We start from the raw sequence: 16,039 nt of genomic DNA on the forward strand, positions 1-16,039 counted from the left end.
AGCCTTCAGGGATCAGTGAAACCAGTCTAGTGTTGACCGACTTGTAGACACCATAAAATATTTCAGTCTCTTAAGGTGCACTTTGAAAATGTGAACGCAACATAACCTTTTAACTGGTTTGCCGTTTGTGATATGATACAGGGATATACAAGGAAAAAAGATCACAGCGTTTGTTTATACTCGTAAAACATTAAAGAGCTTATTACAGTTTGTTACAGTAGATACGTTGAGAACACTACATACAAAAATAAAGAAATCAAATAAAAGTTTAAAAAAATATTTCTTTTCTTAATCATTCGTTTATATAGCTATATCGAAAAGCTTGTCTTACCAAAGTGCTAAATAGCTCTGGAAAGAAAGAGTACCACAATCTCTCCCCTCATGTTTTCCAACGACAAAAAAAATCTTCCAACTGCGCATCTCATTCTCCAAACATTTAAGAAAAGAGTCTCCTCACACATGTAAAAAAGGAAATGCTACGTGTGGAAGGAACTGTAGCATTGAAACACCCACACACATACAAACAGACACACACACAGTTAGATACATATACATTAAAAAGGTTATAGGAACAGAAAAGGTTGAAAATAGTCGCCCTACTGGCTTCAATACACCTTCAATTCGACCATCTTAAATAAAAACAATACAAAGAACAAAGGGCACCCGCAAAACTGGCGAGTGGGGGAGATGGTGTGTGTGTGGGCCCAGGCACTACTGGTTGACCGGGGACTGGAGTGGGGGGCAGGGCGATTGGCGGGCCCCGGCCTCGTCGTACAAACACCCAAAGCCGTCGTAATACTCGTCAGGGTCGCCCGCGTCCTTCGGGCCCTTCGAAGTCTGGAAGTAAAAAAAATATATAATCTGTCAGCACTTTATGCATCTCTTTATAGGTAGTTCTTATTTTGGGGAAAAGAAAGAACTGGGAATTTGAGCCGGCATTTATTGAGGATTAAAATTCAACAAACTAAATTCAATGTATGCTAAATGTCCTTCATTAATTCTGCCTTATACAGCAAGTTTTCCAACCTTAATCGTATTCTTTTTTTCAATGTCTGCAATCGTATTTTAAGTCGTTTAGAGACGGGGGCTTTCACTTTAGTTTTTACTACCGCACGCGCTGTGATAACCCTGGTCACCATTTTAGCGCCGTCACTATCAGAGCCCCGTGCACAAGCCCCCATCCCCCTGAAATCAGATCAAATGACCACAGCGGACTTTAAGCACCTTCCAAGATCCGTGGCAGTTGGAGAAATGAGAGAATACGTGAAAAAATATTTAAATAATGTAACTACCGCTTATGAAAAGAGACACGTTTTGAGACGGTATAGATATGGACACAGTTATACATTTTTACACAACAGTGATTTACCGCTCTATGGGGAAAGCGCTGTCCCCTACCCCCCTCCACCGACACCTCCGGCGGCCCGACCGCTGAAGAGTCGAAGATGTAGATGGCGTTGGCCGGTAGGGAGAACTCTAGGCTGCTCAGGTACTGATCCGTCATCTCTTTACACTGAATGAACTCTGAGCTCTCCACCTGCGGAGCAAGATCACGGATTGGAAAAAACAAAACAAAAACAAAGCCGATGCAAATGTTAAGATTGTGCCAATAGCCAAAGAAATAAAGAGATACTTGCATCAAGATCCTCGGACAAAGCTCGGCCAGATCTTTAGACAATTTTTTATTATGTAAGCGTACATGTTCAGGTCTTAATATTATAAAATAACTGCAGTTGGTCACTGAATTAAATGATCTTTGGTCAACAGTGCTCAGAATTCCTTACACAAAAGTGTGCATGCGACGACCAGCATAGATATTTTATACAGTCTACGATAAAGCACGATGGTGGCGATAATTTAGACGTAACAAAGCAGCGCTACAGAAACAAACTCCATTACAGGAGGTGCAATATCTCAATCCAGGTCCATCGGTAATAGATCTGGTCCCTAACCTATCCCAAAGCTAAGTTGGTAGTACCGCACGCAGGACTGTATCTTCAGCTTTACAACCCGATCCCTCCTTTACCTGCGCTTTCCTCAACAGGCCGCTGAACACAGAGAACCAGTCCGGAGTGAGCGCCTCCAACTCCAAGGTGATGATGGCCAAGGCCAGCGTGGAGCCCTTGAACTGCCACAGCTGGTGGCACGCCATACAGTGCTGCACCTGCCTGGTCCACAACGCCACCTGGAAGCCCGGGGGTCTCTTCTGATGCGGACCCCGACCCGGGTCAATGGACAGGACGAACTGGGGGTGTTCGGCGACCAGCAGGGCGTGGAACTGAAGGGCGAGGTAGAGGGCGAGAGAGAGAGAGAGCGAGCAGTGAATGCATGTTAGACTGAGACGACAAAGAGAGACCAAAGTATCTAAGAGGTCACATCGTCCCCATCGTCGACCAGCCATCCATCACCCACAAAACCTTCCCTTTGATTTCCATGGTGGCCACTTTCGCGAGACAAATCTCAATAAGGCTTAAACGCAGTAGTATTGCAAAGTTCTGCTTTGACCTCGTATTGGTAGCCCCTATTCTGCAGCCCTTCTTCCAGTCCTCCCCGGGGTCTGACCTCGGAGACGATGCATGGCAGCCAGGCGCGAGGACTGGACCCCGTATAGCTCGACAAGCCGTCAGGAGTCATTTTCACACCCAACATTAAACAGGTTTCCTGCCGTTTCTCTAGCATGGGCAAATTACATCCATTAAGTACCATACGATTGGTTTGTACGTAGAGCAGGTTTATATGTAGATCAATATCTTACCATAACTTTTGTACAAAAATGGTCTGTCTTGGTGTTAAGTACTTCTTAATGTAAGTGGTATGAGGCGACTTTGACCGGTGGATGTGAGATGACTATTCAGTAATACTCTTTTGAACGGCCCCTCCTCAGAGGTTAAGTGTAAGCTGCTTTGATGTACGTGCAGTGAATATAATTGTTTGCTGTAATGTAATCGTGACATCCAAGGCAACTAAATGTTATATGGATACGTTGAAATTTAAAAATTTTCGTGAGCCTTGTTAGATCAAGGCGCATCGAGGATTGACAGAATGAGGAGGCCAGTATTATGGTCATTTGAATCCAGAAACCATGGTCACGATCCGGTTAATAGCCTTAAGCAGACCATGAACAGAAAGAGTCCTGCAAAAGGACTTGGCGGGCTATGTCTCTGGTGGAAGTAGCAATGGGACCCATATGGTCGATTTGATATATTTGATATATGTACTTGGTTTCAACCCATTCATTCACTATGGCTTTCCCTGTCGTAAAAATGTAACAAATTAATCCAGATTATTCTGGAAGGCAGATACAACAGATTTGATGAAATGTGGGTTACACTTTTACAAAAATCGATATTATAAAAGTGACCCTGATCTGCGTGCCAGTCTCAGGTGGTCGGGTATTAGACCTTCCCTTATTTTTTCACATAATTGATTCCTCCCTTCTAAAACAATCCAGATTGCGTCGTGAAGTGAGTGGGAAATGCATGGGTCAACGTGTTTGATTCATTTCAAATCGGGGCACCATTGTGGATTTAGGGTGACAAATATTGGTTTTATGGATTGCTGTTTTGAAAGACAACATAAAATATGACTATTTATATACATGGTAATGCAAAGAAGTAATTTTTCCAGAGGCAATGCAATGAGTATTTACAATAGTCAAGAAGCATTTATTTAAATAAATATGCTTATAAATGTACCTTTATTTTACTAGAAGTTTGAAATGAGTTATATTTATTTACTTTGAAGAGAGGGTTTTGTAATGACTATAGTGAAGTGCTTTAAGAACCCATGGGTTCAATGTATATTTAAGAGCACATTTACCAGATACCCATTCTACAGATCCTACAAAAACCGCAACCCATCAATTCCAAGTATGCGAGTTTACTGAATCACACCAATCATCATCTGCAAGTTGTCAGGAATGATGGTGGTCCTCAAAACTTTTCTCTTGGTGGTTAAGACTATAAATTTGCATCCACCAACCACCTAACATTCAAACTGGTTACACACACACACACACACACACACGCACACGCACACACGCACACACGCACACACGCACACACACACACATATACATATGAACAACCCAAAGCCTAAAGCAGTGCTCAACCTAATTATCAAACATGATATGTTTTTCACATAATCTTTTAGCGTTGAAACTGGCGTTTGGTGTTTGTGTCCCTGTCCTTAACACTGACAGGTTTCAGTGTGCTCCAGGGGATAAGCAGAACTAGTAAATGATGACGGGTCTGCCCCCGCAGGCAAAGAAACAAAATTAGAAAAAGAAAGGGTTTGCCCAAAGCAAAACTCAAGTTAAAAGGGGTTGGAGGACGGTTACTGTCACAGACAAACTAGTTCTGACTAAATATTCAGCCATTAGAATGCAAATCGTGGTTCCACCAAACAGGAGGTTCAAAACCAGACAGACAGCCTACTGAACTCGGGCCGTCAAACACAGATAAAGAACAAAACAAAACAAACGTTGCAATAGCCATAAATAACTCAAAGTGAAGAATAATTCAGGGGTCGAGTCCTCCTCTAAATACAGCACTTCATATCCTTTAAAATCCTCACATTAAATATTCTTTGGAAGGATCAAACCTAAAGATCATCAATTGCACGGGCTTAGATTTGAATATTGCCCCCAGCCAAACGAGTGTTGAAGGAGAAAAGGGGAACTAGTAGACGAGGGGAATAAAAGCATTATGAAGTGCGGTCCCAGTTGGGATGGCAAGTTGAGGTGGTTCGTGGGCATTCTTATGAAAAGCATTAATACGTTATTGTTTAACAGTTTCACATTGTGTACAACAGAGTTGCCATAAACATAATCTAGAACTAGACAGGGAGCTTAAGGCCTTTTGTTTGTAACAAATACACCTTCACTGGTCACAAAAGTGTATCATTCCCACTGTAGTGAAAGGTCTTTTGAGGTCGTCAGAAAAGTGCCTGAAATATAATGTTATTACCATTGATTTATTTCTATTTCTTTGGTTAGACAGAAACCATGTGACAGATTATATGTTGTATTTGATGTCACAAGCGCACGTTGGCATTTCCCCCATACTCTCCAAAAGTAAAATATCACTACAATTGTATTTTGAGTTATTTTAATTAACTGAGTTAGATGTATGTTTTGTTGTGTGCGACATGGCCGCCGGCCGTTCCTTCTCCTTACCTGGAGGAGCCTCTGTTGCATCACATGCCACTTTCTCACAGTACTTTTGATATAACTGGTGAACTAAATATTATGCATTTGGGCTCTACGGACGGTGCCCATATTTCCGTTAAAACATCCACTTTCTATTTGTTTAAATACGGTTCACTGTGATGGCAAGTGTTTTTTCTTTCTCTTTCTTTTCTGGCACTCACTGTAGCATCCTCGTGTGACCGTCAGCAAAACAAAAAAAAGCATTGTTTGACCAATCAGGTTGACGTCCAAAAATAAGATAATAAGATATGAGATAAGACTGGCGCTTGTGCTTCTCTGCGTCTGGCGAGCAGATATGCTGCAGACATCCTGACTTACTATGTGAATGAAATCCACCGGTGTCGCTGTGTACAGATCCCAGTGCAGCTTGTCGAGAATGATCCGCTCCATGCGAAGGATCTCGGCGATGGAGAAATGGCAGCCGCTGCGTTCCACCAGGTCCTTAACAGAGCCTATCACCTGTTAGTACAAGATAAGACCAGAAACATGAATAAAAACCCTTTTCTCAAGTAACTTTATCCTCATCTTTTGTTACTGCCAAAACTTGGTGCTAACCATCGACGTCTTCACCGCTAAACTGCGATGTACGGTGTTTCTTAGTTAGACTAGTAGTCTTAGTAGAAGTTGTAGTAGCAATATAAGTAATGTTAAAGGACGTGTGATAAGTAGGTGATACTGAGATTGAACAAGTTGTATCAGTGGATGAGGAGTCAAGAGAAACTGCTAATCTTAAGAGTCAGTCGGAGTGGCTCAGCAATCCATTTTAAAACACAGATCAGCCTCCTCTCTTCTGCTGTGATTTGGACACCTTTAAAAGACATTAAGTTGGTCAAATTACACATAGACCATCTGTATTTACTGGGGTTGTCCACTGACATTCCAGGTTACCTAGAATGAGTAGATAAGAGGTGTGTCTTTATTCCAAGGGAAGCTTATACCCATCAGACTACCAGACTGTTAAAATTGCTACCTGCGCTTGACATCAAATAAATGAAATCGATCGATTGATCACAGCTCACCTCGTCCTCCTCGTTGATTTTAGCTGCCAGGATCAGGGAGGTGAGCGCGATGCACTTGAGGTACTTGGGCTGAGCCTGAAACAGGGGAGGAGGCACGTGGTTTGTAAAGATGAACTATGGTAGCCCAGCGCCAGCGGTCAGGTCGCTGGACTGTCGGCACCAAGAGGTTCAGGGTTCGAATTCGAACCCCCAATGTCTGTAGCCTGCCTGTAGGCATGTTTGAGCAAGATGCTCATTTATCTGAATGTAAAAATATAAATGTGTTCAAATTCACCGGCGGTTTGATTGTCTTTGGATAAAAGAACCATAAGTGCTAAAAATGACACGTGCCTACATGTCAAAATGGTATATAAATGGTATGTGGTAAATGAACTGCATTTATACAGAAGCCACTCAAAATCACTTTACAATATTGCCTAACAATCACCCATCAATGCACGCATTCACACACCGATGGAGGAGTCAACCAAGGCGACAGCGAGAGAGGCAACATTGCAGGCAACATTGCAACAATGCAATGTTGCCTTTCTCAGCGACATCTCGATACTCGGCAAGGAGGCGCCGGGGTGCGAACTAGCAACCTTCCAGTTAGCAGCCAACCTACACACATGTGTTTTGAGGATCCTACAGATCGGCCACCTACCTTGACTTTGGACCGAAGGCGGTTGAGGACACACACGCCCAGGGCGAAGGTCTCTGGGAGAAAGTGGAACAGGCGACCCATCTCTCCCAGCCACAGCACCAGGTCGCGGTACTCAGGCAGGCCGATGTCTGTACCCTACAGGGCGTAGTGAGGAGACGAGGAAGAACGACCGGTCAACATATGCATCTCAGCGCTGGAGCTGGCGACCATGGGATCACCATGATGTCCTGACCAAAACCCCCAGGTGTGTTCGGACGACTAACAGATGGTGCATAGCTGTGCTAAACCTTGCCTGTCTGTCTGGCTGTCTGTGGAACGCAACCACAATTTTAATCAGCATGCCAGTGACTGGTGGTTTTAATAAGTATCATCCAATGAAAATAAGAATAAATGTTGTGGTTAACTTCGGTTTGGGATGGGTCCTCTTCAATGGAGCCCACCATGTCTCTACAGTAGCCCAGGACAAACTAAACACTATCACAATGTAGAATAATCCAATAATCTAAGAATAAATTAATTAAATCCTAATTGCTAACTACTTTTAAATTGTGACCTAGTATTACGGACTATATACAATTGATTAAACTCAACGCTTAACACCTGGCTACTGATGCTGTTATAGACAATGACATCATTCTGGGAAGTACCTACTGCCTCCTAACCGGCCAGTACATGCCCAAGTAGCTACTCCTTTGTTCTGGAAGGGGAGGAAATGGTAAATGAACTGCATCTATATTGTGCTATTCTAACCAGTGAGCAGTTAAAGAGCTTTACAATATTGCCTAACATTCACCCAATCATTAAAAAATTCACACAGCAACACCGGTGTCAGCCAGAAAAGGCGACAGCCAGCTTGTCGGGAGCAGTCAGGTTAAGGTGTCTTGCTCAGGGACACCTCGACACTCTGGGGATCGAACTAGCAACTTTCCGGTTACCAGCCAACCCTATCTACCTCCTGAGCCCCATGCTGCCCCAGAGGAGGGAAGAGGGGGTGATTTCAGTGGGTTGCAATATGCAATCTTACCGCTAGATGCCACTAAATCCTAAAGACTGCCCCTTTAAACTCTGCATAGTCCTTAAAGTCACCTGGACGCGGTCGCCTGGTTGGAGCGGGACGTTCCAGTGCCGCGCCTCCACGTTCAGAGCGTCGTCCAACTGGAGGGCCAGCCGGCGGCCCCCTGGGGCACCTGGGCTCTTCATCTCGGCAGCACCGCAGACCAGGCTACGTGCAGAGAGTATGGTAGACAAACGTAAACAAAAAAATAGGAAAACACAACCAAACACGTAGACTAAATGTGTGAACATAGAAAAAGTAACAGCAAGCCCAAGCACGAAAACAAAACAATATTCCATGACGCAACTACGATGTAACACATTTAAATTCAACGACGGTATGGAAACCAAACGTTTGCATAACTTCATACACAACAATGCTGTGCAAACAAAACTCTCCGAGCAGGGGAACTCTGTTTTAATCGGTGTATTCAGACTTAAGAGGGTCATCTGATTCGGTCCACAAAACATCAACTCTTGCTTGTAGAGACCGCTCTGTAACAGGAACTCTTGAGATTACAAACAGCATTTCGTTTGGTAAACAACGTCCCCATGACCTGTATGTTCAACTATGCGCGGATACGATTTTTTTGTATTGTGATATTCAAATATATTGAATTGACAACAAACTCCAGTGCAATGATCGAGAGAGTCCGAGCACACTGGGCGGGACAATGGACCGCAGCTGCCCCTGAACACATAAACAAACACACACTAACCTTACTTCTTTCCTATATTTTCCTTGCCGTATTCTTACCTTTTTCGATTTCTAAATCCAGACGGATGATTGATTGAAGTCGCATTTATGCGGCTTTTATTGCAAGTCCATCTTGTTCGAGGGGGCTGGAAGACCGCTGCTGGTGTTAATGAAACAATGTAGCAGAAAGGAAGAGGAGGTTCTCTCTGGACGGAACACAGAAAGAAACATCCTATGACGCAATACAACTAAAATCAAAGATTCGTGATCAAAGCGCTAAGAATTGTAGCGATTAGAAGCGCAAAACAGGAAAGGAAACCAAATGTGACGCCGCAGACGGAGGACGGATGGAGTGTTTTCAACACACACTCCGCCCCCTGGAGAATGACGCATATAAAGTGTGTTAGTGGGTCATACATACGGGGCCCACAACACAAAATGGTTGAGCTGGCTGAAATGGCTGTATGGATGTATGGTTGATGATCTCCTCTCCCTGTCAACGTTGTGTTTCTGAAACATATTCCACAAGCTTTTTTAGAGCAGCTCTCCCTATCTGACGGGGTGGGAGGCACATAAATAATTGGCAGTATAACATGGCCATTATGTTTTCTTATGACATGATAATCTCTGTGGTAAAAAAAGTAATAACTAACTAATTAATAATGAAAGAGAAAGTATATTAATAAATATGCAAGGGCAGCAGGTGAAACATTTGAGGTCCCGAAGAACCAGGAGTCAGTCTTTCAGTCTGGGTTCAAGTAAATTCTTAAAATTGTACATTAAACCTATTTTATACCTTTCAGACACCAGTTTTGCTACAATTTGAACCAAATCAAGCAACCGCTGATACACAAAATCGGGTATCCATGGCAAAATACATTGACATTGAAAATTACATTAAAGCTAGATCTAACAGCCTTTTACACCATTGCAACTGTTGCCATAAGAGGACAAAGCAGAGATAACAGAGAAGGCGTGAGGTGAAGGCTACAAGGATGTAATCCGATGTTTGTACCTCATCACGTTCAAGACCGCAATGTTGTGTGTCAAGGAGATCCTTCTCTGCCTCCATTTACAGAAAATATTTAAAATAAATGAATTGATCATTTAGGCTCAACTGTCAAATATAAAGATATATATAAAAAAAAAAATCCTGCCAACCTTGAAGAACATGTTTACTGTATCTTGTACTTTAACCTAACATACAGTGTTGTTGTTTTTACGATTTGCTGAGCCGGGAAATAAACTGTGCCATAGCTTTTGGACTAATAAAGTCAAGCCAAATTGTTTTATTATCAAATAATATGCAGTATAATATGACCATTATGTTTTATTAGGACGTGATAACCTCTGTGGTAAAAAAAAAAGTGACTGATAATGAAAAATGTAATAAAATGTGACAGCAGGTGAGACAGTGGAGGTCCAGAAGAACCAGGCTGCGCAGCCATTCAGTCTGGGTTCAAGTAAATTCTTACCATTTTATCCTACACCTATTTATACCTTCCAGCCACAGGCATTTTCTTCCATTTTTGCTATAACTTGAACCAAATCAAGCAACCACTGATACACACAATCGGGTATCTGTGGCAAAATATGTTGTCCTACTACACTAGATAGACCCACCAATAACCATGTTTAAGTCCTACACTAAGATAGACATACCAATAATAATGTTAAGGGCCTACATTAAGATGGACTTACCATAACCATGTGTACGTCCTACATTAAGATAGACCTACCAATAAACATGTGTACGTCCTACATTAGACCCACAAATAATTATGTGTATGTCTGATATTAAGATAGACCTACCAATTAGGCAACATTAGAGCTAGATTAAACACCTTTTACACCATTACAGCTGTTGCTATAAGAGGAATAAGTAGAGATAACAGAGAAGAGAGATGAGAACCTTAGGACGATGAGCTTATAGTCGTGTTCATGTACAGTGTCAGAGGGCTATGAAATAAACGATCAATAGTAAATACTGTTGTAATGATAATGACTTACTTCATATCATAACATTTTTCTGCATGAAAAATCTTGTTGGTTCTGTTGGCTGAGATCTATTACGAAGCACAAATGGACATCTAACAACCCCATGCAAACGTTCAAGGGCCCGACTAGATGCTCCATTCTTTAAATGCAAAACTTAAGAGGTGAAAGCATCGGGGAAAAACCCCTGAAGCTTCAAAATAAGGAAGAATGCAACCGTCCACCAGTGAGTGCTTGCATAATGGTTCTGACGTCATAACATAGAGAAATATGGAAATGTCAATTGCGGGCATTTCCATATTTAAGATAGCGAAATCTAGACATTTAAATGCATCTCATAGACCCATGCATAGTGCATGCCTAAATATGGAGACTAACTTCCAGTTGTATGCCAAGGACGTTTGTGTGTGTGTGTGTGTGTGTGTGTGTGTGTGTGTGTGTGTGTGTGTGTGTGTGTGTGTGTGTGTGTGTGTGTGTGTGTGGTTGTAGATTCAAGCACACACACACACACACACACACACACACACACACACACACACACACACACACACACACACACACACACACACACACACACACACACACACACACACACACAAACACACAGTAGTCAGCAGCCTATCATGGTGTTGACGTCATCAACCGTAGCGGTTGGCGATGAGTTGCAGAGTCCTTGACGTGGGAATGATGTGCCACCATGATTATTAAGGCTTTTTCACATGCACACAAACTCAGTCACACACACACACACGCACATGCACTCCCTATTCATCCCTTCTTAGTTCCTGCTTTCCGTATCTTCTGTCCTGCTTATGTTTCTTTCGTTAATCTTGGGTCATGACCATCGTGTACATGGTGTCCCTGACTGTCTATCCCTGACTGTCGGGCTATCTCCACTGCTGAAGGGATTCGCCTCCATCACCCTCAGAGGTCATACGCAGACAACCAGACATAAACCCATTATATATATACATGTATGGACAGATTATGTTGTAGCAAATGTGTTTTGTCTTATCCATTATGCAAATGTTGACACACGTCAAGGACAGTACACGTTACAGACACATTGAAAGCAATAATCAATTTACCACAATGTGAGAAAAACACATGATAGGACTGGACTGGAGGAATATTTGGCATGAAGCAAGTTCTCATTAGTTCGCCGGCAAGTCTTACGATGTGTTTTCGGTGGACCCCGTTCAACTCTTGTGACATTCCGCTGAGGAATTTAATCTCCCCACCATAACTCAGCCACCAGCGATGACCAAAAGAAAACACTCTGGCTCTCCCCTTGTCGGTTCAGATCGGTGCACTTGAATGGTTGCATTGTGTTCCTAGATGTACATTCGGGCCCCGTGTTTGATCTCAGCCCACTGAACAAACTGATATTTGATATAAAAACTTGAACGTCATGAAGCAAGGCTTTCAAGTTTGAAGCATACGAGTTGTATTTCTTCCACAAGCATGTTTAATTCAATAGCACTTAAAGAAAACGGCTTATTTGATGACAATATATCAGCCTACCTTCCCATAGTTTCAGTTAAAATAAATACATGTTTTAAAATCACACACTATATTGAAAAAATACTGAGAAACAGATTTATCGTTTTTTCTGGATACTTTTCTGGAAATATTCAGCCGTTAATAAGCCTCCTGGATTGATCCGTGTTTCAGGATTTTTTCTAAATGAAGGAAGAGAAGGGTTCCCTGGACATCCAATAATAACACGTTGTCATGACGATGATAAGGAACGTAGTGTTGGACCTACACATGGTTACTGGTAGGTCTATCTTAATGTAGGACCTACAAATGGTTATTGGTCTATCTTAATGTAGGACCTACACATTATTATTGGTATGTCTATCTTAGTGTAGGACCTAAACATGGTTGGTGGGTCTATCTAGTGTAGTAGGACAACATATTTTGCCATGGATACCCAATTGTGTGCATCAGCGGTTGCTTCATTTGGTTCAAGTTATAGCAAAAATGGAAGAAAATGCCTGTGGCTGGAAGGTATAAATAGGTGTAGGATAAAATGGTAAGAATTGACTGAACCCAGATTGAATGACCGCGCAGATGGTTATTGGTATACGTCCATCTTAATGTAGGACCTAAATATTGTTATGGTTGAGGCTTAATGCAGCGCAATGTAGTCTCATGTATTTGGCCATGGGAACTTTATGTCGAAGGTAAACTTGTATCACTGGTTGCTTATAAGTTTGAGAAAATTATAAGGGGAAAGCTATGCATAAAATATTCATGAGGGATCACCATAACTTTCACTTTTGTTATCACTCATCCATGTTAAAGCATCTTATATTGTAGTAGGGCATATGACAAGACTACTACTACTAAGGTCAGCAAATCTCAAGAAACAGCAGTGTGTTGTTCTTAATTTAAAGTGCAGACTTAAAGGTGACATATTATGGTGTTTTCCCAACAAGTAAAAATAGAGTTTGAGTTCCAGAAAACATGTTTTTGAAGCAGTTTGCTGGAATTAGCTTTTAGGAAAAAAAATATTGTCTACTGCTATTCCCCCTCTGTTTCAGTCCCTTCAGAATGCGCTGTTTCTGGTGTTTGTAGCTTTGATGCAAATGAGCTTCTGCCCATTGACCAATGAGCTGTCAGACTGAACCACAGCATGGAGGAGAAGGGGTTGTTGCCATTTGCTGACTCCTGGAGCTCTATATCTATATTTTATAATATAACATAATAATAATATTACATACGGGTATTTATATAATCTATCTAATATCGCGTCCAAAAGCTATGTGCACCTCAGATGATATTATGAATAATAAAGACTGTGTCTGACATCTGTGGTACTTCCACAAGTAAAGACTCGTAGTGGGGGATATCTCGGCCATGGTTGAGAAGAATTGGGGGGAAGGAACTTTGGAATTGACTCTCTGAAGTCCATGAACCGCGACATGGAGGAGAAAGGGATTGAGCTGCCGGACTGCGGCCGGGCGGTGTACTCCGGGAGCTGAACTGGCGCCGAAGCTAGGTGGCAGCTCCAGCGGACTAGCAGCTCCGGCGGACGAGCAGCTCCGGCGGACGAGCAGCTCCGGCGGACGAGCATCTCCGGCTGGGGTAGCTCGGCGGCAGTCCGGCAGCTCAGCTCCGGGAGTACAGTCCCTTTCTACTCCATGTGTCTCCTCCTCCCGAATTCCCTTCGGCGGCAGCTCCGGCGGGGTGAGCTCGGCGCCCCCCCGCCGGAGTTGCTGGTCCGCTGGTCCACAAAATCTTAGCGATGCCCTGATTTTGAGGGGAGTGGGGAAGTGGGAGGTAATATTCAAATGTGCCCCCTTCCTACGTAGGAGGGGGCACCGAAACTAACTCGCTCGTTTGGTAGCTCGAGGCGGGCTGCTTCCAGAAATGCGTATCTCACTCAAAAAATCATGTACAGACTTATTTCAAAGTTTGTATGCGTGTGGGAGCACCATCTACCCACAACAACACCCCAAATCCCAGGAAAAGTGCTGTTTTCATAATATGTCCCCTTTAAGCAAGATACATTTGATACCTGAAGTCCGGCAGGATGCTGTAAGCAGAGCAGTGAGGGGTAGTGTTATTTTCTTTAGGGCACATAATTTAGGCTTCATAGGGTTAGACACACATTGTACAGAAGACAAGGAAGACAACTGTGTTTGGTATAGGCAAGATGTACTCCCCAAACCAATTGCGAAGAGATTAAATTAGAAATGTGCCGGGAATGGTCTGAAATCCAAATCGCCTAAAATGATTGCCCTTACATCTTTCCCATCACACATTTATTGAAAGCCGACATCATTCTACGGTATTGGGCATGGCCCTCACCTCGCCCCGACAACAAGAAAAAACATGTAATGTTACAGGAAGTGATGCAACCCGTAACAAAGCCACATGCCGAGAGAAGAGCCAAGGAGAGTGATGAGTTGCTGAGTGGTGACTCAGGGGGAGTTCAGGGTGGCTTCCAGGTATGTCTGGTATGAAGCCAAGCAGTAAGGTTCTTTCCTCTGCCACAGCCTTTCCTCATTAGTGCGGCCAGACTTTACGATGTGGATGCCGACCGCTGCCATGCTCCTACTGCTGGAGGATTCCAGCGCCGCGCAGTGAATCAATGCTACTGAGTAATGCTAACAAGCATACAGCTAATTAGATGAAACTACATCAGCCCACCGTCCCATAAAATATAGTTAAAATATAGAAATATGGTTAGTGAATATATTTCACAATCACACATTACATTTTATACATTTTTTCTGGATACTTGTCGCCACGATTCAGCAGTGGACGCCGGCCTCTGCCTTGCTCCTACTGCTGGAGGACTCCAGTGGCAGGCAGTGAATCAATGCTTACAGTAAGGAAAATAAAACTCATGCAGAAATGTGTCAGTAAAGCTTTGTGCACTTGGTTCAACCCATTATCGGCCTAAGACCATGTCCGACCTCCCGACATTGGTCTCAGCCCGCTGCGCCAGTGTGATGTTTCTCTTTCCCTTTGTTCTCTGAGGCCTTCTCATCGCTGGGTCTGTACTGGATAAGCTGCCGGTGAAACAGCGGTCGGGGTTACACCAAGGACTGAATGCAGGGTTAATGAAATGAGCTTTATTCAGCCATTACTTTTCCGTTTACGGGTAAAGTTCATTCAATTGCTATTTATTATTTAAGATAGGGAGCACAACGTCAGAGATGGTCAAGGGTTCACACACACACACACACACACACACACACACACACACACACACACACACACACACACACACACACACACACACACACACACACACACATGCCCACACACACACACACCCAGACACAAAGTTATGTAGAGATATGTATTTAACAGATTATTGAGTTAGTTTTCATTTTTGTATAATTGATTATACCCTTATGTGCTTTTTCCTTATTGTATGATTCTTACTATGTACCATGCCCTTTACTGCACTTTTGACCGTACCACACTCTCAGTAAATTCTGTCGAAGTGGTATCACCTGTGACATCAGCAGCTGAGAGCTCAATTAAAACCAGGTGATCAGCATGCTTTGTGTTTCGCGTCAACAAAGGTGAAACTATCCACCAGAAAGTCGACAGGCATTCACCTCGCCTACTATTTTGCAACGTATAGCCTTACCTTTTTCCTGATACTATGTTAAACCAAGACTAGGTTACGAATTCAAAAACGAAATTTCTAATGGCCTTAGGGTTCAAAACAATGAAAAACAAACGTTGACTCCTTCATATTTTGTCATGTGTTTATAGTTCATAAGCATAAACATATGAGGCCACAAAGGAATCTCTATAATCCCAATAAATTTCCTATTAATACTGATATAGAATTACATTGGATCATTGACTAGAAATACAAAGTATTTCGAGTCCATTATCCGTGTTTGGCAATTAAAATAGGTGTAACATATTTCGGTCCACTAGAGGGAACC

At 42.8% G+C, this 16,039-nt stretch overlaps 1 protein-coding gene across 1 annotated transcript in view; it reads left to right on the forward strand.

Moving 5' to 3' along the window:
* septin8a (septin 8a) overlaps window positions 1-5,722 on the forward strand; it is a 38,128-nt gene extending 32,406 nt beyond the window's left edge. The window contains exon 10 of the mRNA XM_060056444.1: window positions 2,045-5,722. Within this exon, the coding sequence (XP_059912427.1) occupies window positions 2,045-2,210 (166 nt within the window). The 3' untranslated portion in view covers window positions 2,211-5,722. The remainder of the gene's footprint in view (window positions 1-2,044) is intronic.
* Window positions 5,723-16,039: the final 10,317 nt, after the last annotated feature.

Source organism: Gadus macrocephalus, chromosome 7 (assembly GCF_031168955.1).
Source record: "Gadus macrocephalus chromosome 7, ASM3116895v1".
In the NCBI taxonomy this organism is placed as follows: domain Eukaryota; kingdom Metazoa; phylum Chordata; class Actinopteri; order Gadiformes; family Gadidae; genus Gadus; species Gadus macrocephalus.